We start from the raw sequence: 12135 nt of genomic DNA, 5'->3' as shown, positions 1-12135 counted from the left end.
AGCAGACTGACTTGGGCACTTGTTTTAATCATTGGCTGCAGTGAGCAAGCAGTTTTGCTTTGCATCTTTGCCTCCTAAGAAAGTACGGCTGAACTCGCATTGAAACTTACTAATTTGCAATTGCATAACCTTTTAACTAGAATATGTGCCTTTTGGGGGATAATTAACATAAAATTATGGTATACAATAAGGCAATTATTTGGGCTTAATTTAATATATTCAGCTTGGGTTTATTACGTGGGATTATCACAACTATTTTTATTAAGTGTATAGCAATTAGTATACAGGTTCAATTGGACAGAAAATGATTAAATGATGTGTTCCACACACCTAAAAGGAATGAATAAAAGCAACCAGAATACAGTTATTCTGATGTTTTTCAGAATTTTGAAGAGTGAATGCCTTATCCTATCATATTTGCTATTTAGAGAACTATATAGTTTCCTGTTTCATTTACACTTCCAATTGCTTGTTAAGTTTGACTAAACCAAATAGCTAAAATAACTGAAAATTTATCTTTCACATTTGCAGATCTTGCTGTTGCATGCTAGTTCAGCACATCAGTGAGTTGTACCCAGATGTACCAAATTCATCAATTGAATTTTTAAATTTCATCAGCAAATACACATACTACTTGATTACACATTTTATCTAAATAAAGTACTCCCTTCTCCTGCAGAAAAATCCAGCAACAACTGATTAGATCCATGGATATTTTATGAAACTCAGTAAATACAAGGCCATGCAAGATTGCTGTGCAGGGAGAGATGACTTCCAAGAAAAATTAACCATCGTTTCTCAGGTTTCTGTGTTTATGGTCGTCTGTTTTCCCACAAAAGCATATAGTTTTCACATAAACACAAACCAAAAACATTCTCCCAAAATGACTAATACACATTGCTAAAAATTCAAACTGCAGTGCTCTTTTGTCAGTTAATTCTGAAAAGAATACTTCCTTTAGAGAACTGCAGACATGTACTGATGACATACTTCTAACAAACAGAAATCAAGTTTACAGGTAGAAGTTTCAGAGCTAAATGAATGACTTAACCATCACCTTTTTCAACGGGAAATCTAGTGATGTTTTTCCAGACATTTCTGATTTGTACCAGTAAATCATTAGTTTCCAGTAGGGCTTGATTTCTTCCAGATCTTTGTTAAAATTCAGGGACTCTTCACATGTGTGGGCTACAAATTTCTTTTTACCAGGCAATATGCTTGATGAAAACCAGATACTTCAAAACCTAAGACCATCTAAGCCAGAAAAATGGACTGATTCTTCTTTGCCATGTCTTTAGGTGCCACAACAATAGTAAACTGACCAAACCAAAGTCATTTTTAAAGGAACCACCCTAATTACAGGAAAGCTGTTTGGACAGGTAAAAAAGTTCAGAGAGGTTTTGTCTCTGATGATGCTTACCGATGTTCAGTGATTTTCTTTCCAACTCCTAAGAACCTTAAAACTTACAGCAACAGCCTTCCATCAACAAGTTACTCTTTGAATTTCCTGATGAGCCATCAGGAACACCTGAAAGGGAATGTCACCTAGAAGATGTATCAACAGAAAGAACACCTGTAACCACTGAGGCAAAAGGTGTACACTCTGGATTGCTCAGAACAGGTGAGATACAACATCAGAGATGAGCACTGGAGAGAGCTATGCCTGACCTACTCCCACCTCTGGAGTGGTCATGGTGGGGAAAAGAAAGAGCAGCAATATCAGCCAGGACAATCATAGGCTCCCTCCCAGCTCCCACAGATTGATGCTGCAATCAACACTGCTCGTTGTTCTGATCCCACTTCCCTAGGCTTCTCCAGCCATGGTGGAGGGGATGGGCAAACGCTTAAGCCTACAGCCAAATCATCCCACACAACTACAGTCACTAGATTCCAACTATCCCTCCTCTGGTATCATTTCAGTTCCCCAGTTCAGTACCGCCCAGACCTCATGCCAGGCCCCCTTTTCCCAAGACATCTCCACCTCAGTTCTTTTACTCACCACGCAGTAAGTACCTGTCCCTTTTCCACATCACTTTGTGTTCCCCGTTTCCACTCTCGCATCAACTACCAGCCCCTAACCTTTACGAGAGTGAACACAAAGACCTCATTCTGCTCATCTTACAGTTCCCTATAACTATGTACACAGATTTTTCTGTAGATTCACATTCTCATTCCTTTACTATTTCTTATTTTGTAAAATATAACAGCAGTATACATACAATCCAATATTAGATACATAAGCTGAAGCTCATGATTTAAGATGCTAGTATCTTATGCCATCAAGACCAAGGAGAGATTTTTCCCAAAGGCAATTTAGACCATAGCTATAAGTCTCACACTGGAAAAGAAATTTCCTCCATTTTCTGTATTTAAAAAAACCTAAGGAGCACATCCTTCTAACTTCATTAAAGTCTGAACTGCCCAAAATTATCCTCAAAATCCTTTACTCCTGCTGAAATATCTGAAGACTAATTTTTCTAATTAGGCAAGCACAGCCTAAAATAAACATACAAACTCTTCAGAAAATCTTACTCATATGTCAAATAGGTTCATTAAGTGCTATGGAATTCTTCCATGAATTGCAAAGAAAACCTATATACCAGAGTGACATGGACAAGAGACTATAAAATTCAGCATACTTGCATAATTTCTGCTGAATCAAGAAAACTAAATCAATTATAGAAATAATGGGGGGGGGGGGGGGAGGGAAGTGACATGAAAAAGCAGATTTTGATAAAAGTTTCACAGAAAAAATAGCTGCAATGTTATCTAAGGAGATTCTAGATATTCTGAGCGGGAATAAATGCACTACTGACCCCAAGTCAGTAAACAACCTGAACAAGCAAGAGTATCTAAAATCAGAAATGAAACTAAGTTGTAAGGAAGCATCACTGCCTCAACTGCTACCATGGTTTCTAGCAGACATTTCTGCACATACCTCAATACAAATCATCTGCATATAAAAACCAGGAAACATATAGAGAACTATAGACAAAGCTTTGTGTGGTTGGTTGGTTGGTTTGGGGTTTCATGTATTTGTTCAACAGCCAACTATAAGATATTAAAAAGGTATCAAGGATTTTAGCAAACACATGTTAGGGAAAGGCCAGAGGGAGTTCCTATAAGGCTATAAAAACATACTTTCTACATAACCCTAATTCATTTCCTCATCATGTTCTTTTCCATTTATTGCAAAAGAAACCCAGAAGATGAGATGTAAGTTACTGAAAATTTAAGTCCCTTCTACAAAACTCATGTGAACTAGAGCCTCTCCAAAATATTTGCATCCAGTTGTGGAACCAACAGTTCAGAGGTACTAAGCACAGAAATTCTACATTCCTATAAATAGTTGTTCTCTGAAGAGGTTTATCAGCTTGTTTCCATCATACGGAATACAAAACAAAACTAGCATTTCCTAAATATCTCCCCTGTGTTATTCTGTAACAGAGCAACATGGTTCTCAAGACATTTCAGAAAATCTACCAGGGACACCAAAGTTGACCACACCAGATGTCAACAGGTGAGAAAGGTTTTTTGTGATGGAAAGCACATTGAGCATCACTGCCTAAGTTTCCTATAGCAGCAGTGAAACATATAGACACAGCCCTTCCAGTGAGAGAGACACCATACTATAAAATTTAATGTCTCACAAATGAACTGGAGGCAGTAGCTGCCTGCTGTTTTAAATACCTGCACTGAAATACTGCAGGGATTAGAATTCCCCCTTCACCAACCCTTTCTCCCACAGGATCAATTACGATGACTTCCCTAAAGCAAAGCTGACATTAAATTTATGAAAATAACTACAATAAACTTGATTTTCATTACAACATTCACTGTCCCTTATTGCTATAGTCACTAGTCAAATTTTGGCCTTGTTTTTCTTACCTTCTTTCTTCTGTGTTTTTTTGTTTGTTTGCTTTTTTTTTTTGTGGGGCAGGGGACAAGTAAGGTTCTTTGTTGGTTTGTTCTACTACCAAGTCTAGTGAAATTAATAGTGCCTTTGCTTCCTCACTGGCAGAAATTTAGAACATGCTTTAGACTGTATTAACATAGCTTACAATCCTGAACTGCTTGTTGTATAGTTTCATTATTTTTCCATATACATTACTGCTTAAAATTCTTCATCTAAACCATTTAAGTGTGCAACATAAATCCCAGGCAACATGCTTATTCCCTAGTCATCCAAAGAAACATTCAACATTCTGCAACACATAAATGCTGATGCAATACTATATTTTGGGGGAAGGGGGGGGTGGGAGGCAGTAGGAGTTATCAAATATTTAAAAGCAGTGCAATTTTAAATGAGCATAATTTAAAGACTACTCAGGCAGAAAACTTACCATCTCCAGCAGGCAAGCCTCGCTCTTTTTTCTCATCACATTTGTTGCATTCACTGAAGTACAACAATAGAAACATATCCAGAAGGACCCAAACCAAAGAGGTGGCAAGGACCACCTTGCAATATGCAAATTTTTTCATGGCACTTTAAGTCAAATACAAAAATAAAAAAAGTATAAATAAAAATATCAACAGGTTGCTTTAATCCACTTTGAGACACCACGTTCTATACCTAGGAAAAAGAAAAAAGAAAGAAAAATGTCACGAAAAGCCACCTGAGGACAGCAGCTAAAAGCAGAAATTTTAAGTACTTTTTAAAGGTAACAACTGTTAAATGCTGTATGTATCAAAATGAATGCTCCATGCACTCCAATAAGATTAAGAGAACAGGGTGAATTAAAGCAGCATTACTCCAGTCATTTCCTGTGTTAACATTCACCACCTGAAACATTAAAATGAGTGACAAAGAGTACTCTGCTGAACCACTGGAGAAGAGGGCAGGCACATATAATTAAATTAAAAGAAACATTCTGGGCCCTCTGGAAATCAGGGCAAGATAACTGAATGAAAACCAGGAACACATCAATAAGCAAGGTATCAATTTGTGCTGTGTGAAACCCATGGTTAATATTCCTCATGCTCCTATGTCTCACACACTGACTTTGTGGTGCCATCACTAGGAATGCAAACGCCTGTATTTTGCATGAAGTCTAACAGCATATTACAACTTTGTCACAAAGACAGAATGCTTTGCTTTCAGCAAATCAAAACCAAACATCCCTTTTGGTCAAGTTAAACAGTAGGCAAAGTGAGGAAAGTACCCACAAGACACTGCGATCACTTACTAGACATTCAAAGCTCAAGATATCAACTAAAAATGTTAATGGTTAAAGTAACTTAAACAGTTTAATCATAAGCCATGATTACACAAAAGCCTCACCAAAAAGACTTTATAATTAAGACTACCTTCCCTGCCATAGTTTGATTCCTGCTCTCCCTCTCTCCACCCCCCCCACCCCCCCCACCCCCATCCTGCATGGGATGCCAGATGTTTTGTTTCGGGTAATCTCAGTTTGCATCTACATAATTTTGGTACATAGGGATAGCTACATAAAATTAGGAACTGCAAAAGTATCTGTAATCAATGACTTGATGATAAAATAACAGATGAAATTACCACAACAAACATTAAGTGAGGTATGCTAAGAAAAAGTCCTATGGGTTGTTTGAGGTTTTTTTGTTTTATTTTGTTTTGCTTTCCTAAAATAGACACAAGGATGGGGCTCAACTCTGGATCTTGGAGTTGCACTATAAAGCTCTATAAAACCATCAGTCTGGTGATCAGCAGCACTGAAAGAAAAATAATTTGTTACAGACTACTAAGGAACAGAAACCAAACCACCACTGTGCCATTGAACATTATCTGCTTTCTTATCTTGAGTGCTGTATGAATATCCAGTCTTGTCATTTCAAAAAGGATACAGAAGTATTAGAGAGGCCAAGTGAGAAGTGCAAAAGGATGAAGGCAACAAAGAATAGCCTCATTATAAGATCTAAGTGAAAAAAGCAGCATTCTTCCTGGCTGGACAAGATGTAGTCTAAATCAAGTGCCAGGTCTACAGCTGCATGGAGATGGTAAATTGTTGCCTGTTACTCCTACTTCTTGTTTGGGCAGAAAGCAAGTGAATTTAGTAGCAAGGGGTTAAAAAAAAACAAAAGAAAACAAAGGAAGGTATTCCCCACAGTGTGTAGTTATGCATGGGAACTACTTGCCACAATATACTGCCAGTGGTGAAAGTCTGTTCACTGGCTATTAAATACCAAGTCCTCACCCCTACCTCAGGCGGTCCCTGACTGACTTCTCAAGTCACTGCATGCTAGGAGAGTACCGTGAGGAAGAATCATTACAGTCTCCCCTATTCTCTTCCCTAGATATGCACTGTCAACCACTGGCAGAAACAAATAGTGTATACAGATGAAATCTGTCTGACATGGTATGACTGTACTTACTTGCCATACAGTTTCTTCTTTTGCTCTAATTCAGGACACCATAGAAATGATCTTGCAAAAAATCAAGCCACACCACCACCTTGCTTGTACTTAAACAACAAATTGTAATTCAAAATAACATGTTGTAAAAGAAAACTAAATAAATTATTATAATCTCAGACTTCTTGAAGTTCAGACTTGTGAGATATTGGGCTGTAAAAGAAAGTGTGAAACAGAAGCACAGTGCTTAGGGGTCCTAAAATCAGCAAGACACAAAGAGAATTGTAATCCAGACTTTCTGGCCATAAAAACACCAACTATATTAAGTGTTTTAAAATGCACAGGCTGGTGCTATATCTGCCTCTGATGTAAGAAAATTCCTTTGAACGTTCAGTGAAATGTCAAAGAGGCACTTTTTGAACCTTTTGCACCCTTTGAGAGTTCAGAGAAGTGATTATGAGACAGCAATGTTGTAGTTCAACACACCCTGGTTACCATTGACAAGGCCCACCCCTGTACCTCTAGAGAAAAGCTCTTGCTCCCTTTGGCCATTTACCATCTCATGAATTACACTGTACCTCTGGTTTTATGACAGCACTTCCACTGTGGACCTACCAGCAGGAATTCAGGGAGCACAGCAGAGGAGCTCAGAACTGCTGAAGCAACTGCTCTTAGCATACCAAAGCCCTGGCCCAGACAGAGCTCCAGAAAGAGAACTCCCCCATCCAGGACTGAGGCTTGACCACCAGGCTCTGTGGGTTTTGACCAGCTGACAGACATTCGTCAGTGGTGTCCTTCAGAGGTCAAAGCTGGAGCTTATACTGCTCAGTGTCTTTAAGGAGAACTTAGGGGATAGAACTACATGCACACTCAGCACAGCTGCTAGTGACACCCAGTGGGGGTGGAGCATGCAGTTTATACCCTGAAAAAGTACCTCGGAATGGCCCTGGCTGGACAGTTCAAGGGACATCCAGGGGCTAGAAAGACAGGCAGAGTGAACACCTCAAGAAGTTAAAACAAAGTCCTGTTTCCAGTCCTGCTCTCAGTCCATTCTCTGCCCAGCCTGTATTTGTACTTGGGATTGCCCCAACCCAGGTGTAGGACCTTGTACTTGGCCTGGTTAAACGTCACGAGGTTTGCACTGGCCCACCTCTCAAGCACCTCAAGTTCCCACTGGATGGCATTCCTTCCCTCCAGTGTATCGACTGCACCACACAGTTTGGTGTCATCAGCAAACTTGCTGAGGGTGCATTCAATCCCACTGTCCATGTCAGTGGCAAAGAGGTTAAACAGTGCCAGTACCAATATCAACCCCTGAGGAACACCATTCATCATTGATCTTCACTTGGACATTGAGTGCAGCCATCCATAATGCATCCACAGTGCAGCATAAATTCTTCATCCACCGGGTGGTCCATTCATCAAATCTATGTCTCTTCAACTAGAGTGTCAAATGCCTTGCCCAAATACACATAGATGACATCAGTTGTTTTTCCGTTATCCACCAAAGCTGTCACAGAAGATCACTGAATTTGACAGGCATAATTTGCCCTTAGTGAAACCATGTTGTCTGTCATCAATCACTTTCTTGTTGTCCATGTGCCTTGGTATAGTTCCTAGGAGAATCTGCGCTATGATCTTGCTGGGCACAGAGGTGATACTGACCAGCTTGTAGTTCCCTGGATCTTCCTTTTTTCCCCTTTTTAAAGATGGGTGTTATGTCTCCCCTTTTCCAGTCAGTTGGGACTTCACCAGGCTGCCAGTTTCCACAAGGCCCACAGAATCATTTCACCAGGTCCCATGGACTTGTGTACCTTCTGATTCCTTAGATGGTCTCAAACTTGATCTTCTCCTATAGTGGGTGGTTCTTCATTTGTCTAGTCCTTGCCTTTGCCTTCTGCAGCTTGGGCAGTGTGGCTGAAACACTTGCTGATGAAGACCAAGGCAAAAGTCATTCAGTACCTCAACTTTCCCCATGTCCTGAATAAAACCAAGTCTCCTGTCTCCTTCTGGAGAGGGCCCACACTTTCCCATACAGGGTGGGTGTCAAGAGGCTAGGAAGCTACTCTGCAGAAAGAAACCTCTGGAGCGTGATAGCAACTTTAATATGAATCAGCAATATGCCTTCATAGCAAAGTTAATTGCACATATAAAGAAGTCCAGTAACCAGAGCAATAATCCTCAAATGCATAAGTTTAATAATTGCTTTTGCTACTGAGTAATATAATAAAACCAAAGATTTGCAAAAACAGGTATTTTTCCTCCCTTCAACATACTGCATAATAGATAACATAACCTTTACACCATGGAAGTAAAAAGTATTAAAAACACCTTAAGAACAGTAGAAACAGAGGTTGTAACTTACCAAGAATAAAGTGAAAGGAGGAAAAATGGTTATGTTCAAGTTGTGTTACACCTAAAGGTCAAGTGATTTATTCCCCCTGCCACCACCTCCCAGAAAATACATTTATACTTGACACTATGGAAAAAGGTAATCTTTAAAATTACTGCTCCTATAAAGTGCATTGTTTTACTTTCCCACCTCTTTCACCAACACAGTTGGCAAGAGAAAGAATGTTTATTCTTTCAGTATGACACACGACTATTCAGTCATTTTTATCTTTGGACCAACTTCATCTTTGTTGATACTAGCAATCAGTCTTCTATATGGCTTTCTAACAAGACTTCACAAAGGACTTCGTTGCCATTATTCAATTGAATCAGGATTCTACACTGGATGTGGCATGTAAACAGACAAAGCTGACGCAAAGTTCACTTTCCAAACTTTCAGATATGAATAAAGAAAAGTTGGCACAAAGTAAGGGCTCACCAAAATCTTGACACAACATTTGCTATTCCTAAGTTATTAATATCAATTTAAAAAAAATGGAAAGTAATTAACTAAGTAGCATCTAAGAGAAGATTGATGGCCTACATGAAATTGATTTTTCAGCTTCTCAGTCTACATAGTAATGATTGAGAAAAGACTGGCATATTCTAAGGTAACATATTAGGCATTTGTATGGATTTTGCATGTATTAAACTTCTAAAAATTGAAGCAAATGTAAGTTGTCATGTAAGCACTGACTAAAACTTCATATATCTGAACTACTAATGAAACTTATCCACTCGAATATGTCTATATCTGAAAACAGAAGCGATACCAACACTAGAATCATGTTTCAAAATAATCTGCTACTGTGATGATATTTTGTTTTGGTTGTTTTGTTGTTTTTTTTTTGGGGGGGGGTGTTTGTGGTCTGTTTTGGGATTTTTTGTTTGGGTTTGGCTGCTCTGGGTTGGCTTTGCGTTTTGGTTGGTGGGCTCTGTTAAATTGTCTTTAGTGCTTGTTTGCACAATGCTCATCATTTCCATCAGCTCGTCAGTAAACAGGTCTGAGGAGAAACAAAGCGTCACCTAGTTTCAATGCTATAAAAGCAACTGGGAAAACAAAAAAAAGCCATTCAAATCAGAAGGTCAACCTATCACCTGTGGAAAACAGGTACAGTCAGCATTGTCATCACAGAAACATGAACACATCTGGTAAATTTCATCAGACAAAGAGGATATTTCATGAGCTTGACGATGCCAGTACTCTTTTCTGCTCAGAAGTTTATGCAAGAGAAATACTCTTTATTGGACTACACTGGTTTGATGGATTTTAAAAGGTTTTAGTATTCAGAAGTCATCTGTTCAGTGTAATTCAGCAACATTAAGCTCTGAAGAAATGATGAGAGAAAACAGATCATACTAGTCTGAGCAGTATGAAAATAATTCATTAACAGCAAGCCTACTCTTCAGGAAAATTTGAAAAATGTAGGTCAGTAAAATTGATTTCTATTCTTCACGCTCTGTGCAGGAAGAATACACTTTTAATTCATCAGAAATCTATTTTCAATGCAGAAATCAATTTTTTTAATTGACCATTTGAAAAAAACCCTATCAATTTTGTTTCTAAAACTGGTATGCCTCAGAATGAAGCAAGAATAAAACAGAAACATAGAAGTAGCTGATTACATTTGAAAACCAAAGATGAACTTCCTACACAAAGGCAGAAGTTACTGGTTCATGACACAGGTTCCCTCCAGATAAATTAGCACGCATAAATATGCTTATAAAAGTAGAAGCTCTTGTAAAATGAAAATCCAGCCAATCACATAAAAAAGCAATACCAGAAACTGAACAGCTACGCACTCCATCCACAGTTTTGTCAGACTGTTTATAATCAAATGGAACTAAGTCACTGTGCACTTGAACCTCTGATTCTTCTGATTTAAAATCACAGAATAGCTTGGGTTGGAAAGGACCTTATCTAAAGAGTTTTCAATTAACCTCTAAACTTTTATGGTTAAGTAACTACCACAGACACATAGTAAGAAAATAACATTTCTAAATTGAATAGAAACAATATCAAAAACAAGCTCTTTCAGTTACTGTAAGAAAACTGAAGATATTGCTATTTTGCTACCCATACTTTTCAGAAAATCTTAACTACTATCATTTAACTTATGAAAACAGTTTATCATTTTGCAAATTAATGCTTAACAATTTCTCACATGAGTTTGTAAGCAGTATGTATTATCTTGATTAAACCTCCTTAAACTTTTCCAAGAAAATAAGCAGGCATTTGTCAACACTTTCAAGTAGTTCCCACTACTACACAGTCCTTCTTGATTCTCTTCCTAACCAGCACTACTCAAATGAAAACTCTAATTTTCATATTAATAATGACCTAGTATGGCCCGAGTATTAATTATACTATTTAATAAAGATGAAATATGTGAAAATTAATTGCAACAGGGACAAGGACGTAAAAATAATTAAACCCAAGATGAAATAAAACCAGCTGGGAACACCTAGTCTGGTAAAACCAGGATGGCTTGTCTAATCCCTTCTATGGGACCCAGAAAGAACTGCCATGTGACATTTCAAAGTGTGATAGGAGTCTGTAAATTTACTACACATGCTACCTGAAAAAGGCATAAATACAAGGATATTCAGAAGGACAGCAAGTTGTCCAGACATATACAGTTAGCTTAATAAAATACATTAATAGTGTTTTAACATAACATACGTTAATGTAGTAATTAATATACTATATAAATACTGCAAATATTTCTAGAACAGATTGACTGAACAGTCAGGGATATAATTAGATCAGAGGTTGAATAAAAAGCAATACAATTTTGATTAAATTAGAACATCATAAATTTTTTTCAATCTATAACTGACTTTAAAGTTACTGCTGTCAGGCAGTGCAAAATGTTTTAAATATAGCTCCCACACAAGGAAAGTTGTTATTTAAAGTGAGGAAGATCAGGATGAATACAAAAAATAATGTGCATAAGTAAGATGATTATAAGACTGTGAAGGCTTATAAAAAAACTTAGTAAGCAAACAAGGATGCACCTTTGATAATGTAGCAACTATTTTCTTTAGTAATCTTAGTGCTAGATCTAGATGGGCAATCTTAGACCTATTGCTGTTAAAAGGGAACAAGTGATAAGGTAGGAAGCAAGATGGGTTTGTGAACAAGAATAACAGAATCAAGGTGACATTTAATAAAATATGTTCAATAGTATGCTTGGCGTATGTAACTTTGCTATCAGCTGAAGAGTTTCAATAAAGCAAAGGCTCACAAGGGTGACAACAGTGAGCTGCCACTGTCACTCAGTCATGGATAAAAGGCCAATTACATTTTTGGATGCATCACTTAAGTGTTCTCCTTAAACATAAAACCAGAAACCATTGTATTGTGCACCAGCATTTCACAAGGGAAGGGCAGAGGGAGAGCTGTGTATTCAG

The 12135-nt window shown here is 37.9% G+C and overlaps 1 protein-coding gene across 1 annotated transcript in view; it reads right to left on the bottom strand.

Moving 5' to 3' along the window:
* The window catches only part of GALNT1 (polypeptide N-acetylgalactosaminyltransferase 1), an 85783-nt gene that overhangs the window by 39215 nt on the left and 34433 nt on the right, over positions 1-12135 (bottom strand). The window contains exon 3 of the mRNA XM_061449086.1: positions 4344-4573. Coding sequence (XP_061305070.1) covers positions 4344-4482 — 139 coding nt within the window. The 5' untranslated portion in view covers positions 4483-4573. The remainder of the gene's footprint in view (positions 1-4343; positions 4574-12135) is intronic.

This window comes from Pezoporus flaviventris, unplaced genomic scaffold, assembly GCF_033815535.1.
Source record: "Pezoporus flaviventris isolate CSIRO_AGI_PZ_B2104156 unplaced genomic scaffold, CSIRO_AGI_Pfla_v1 ptg000007l, whole genome shotgun sequence".
Lineage (NCBI taxonomy): Eukaryota > Metazoa > Chordata > Aves > Psittaciformes > Psittacidae > Pezoporus > Pezoporus flaviventris.
The sequence above is the reverse complement of the archived record's forward strand: the minus strand, read 5'-3'. Positions and strand labels throughout refer to the sequence as shown.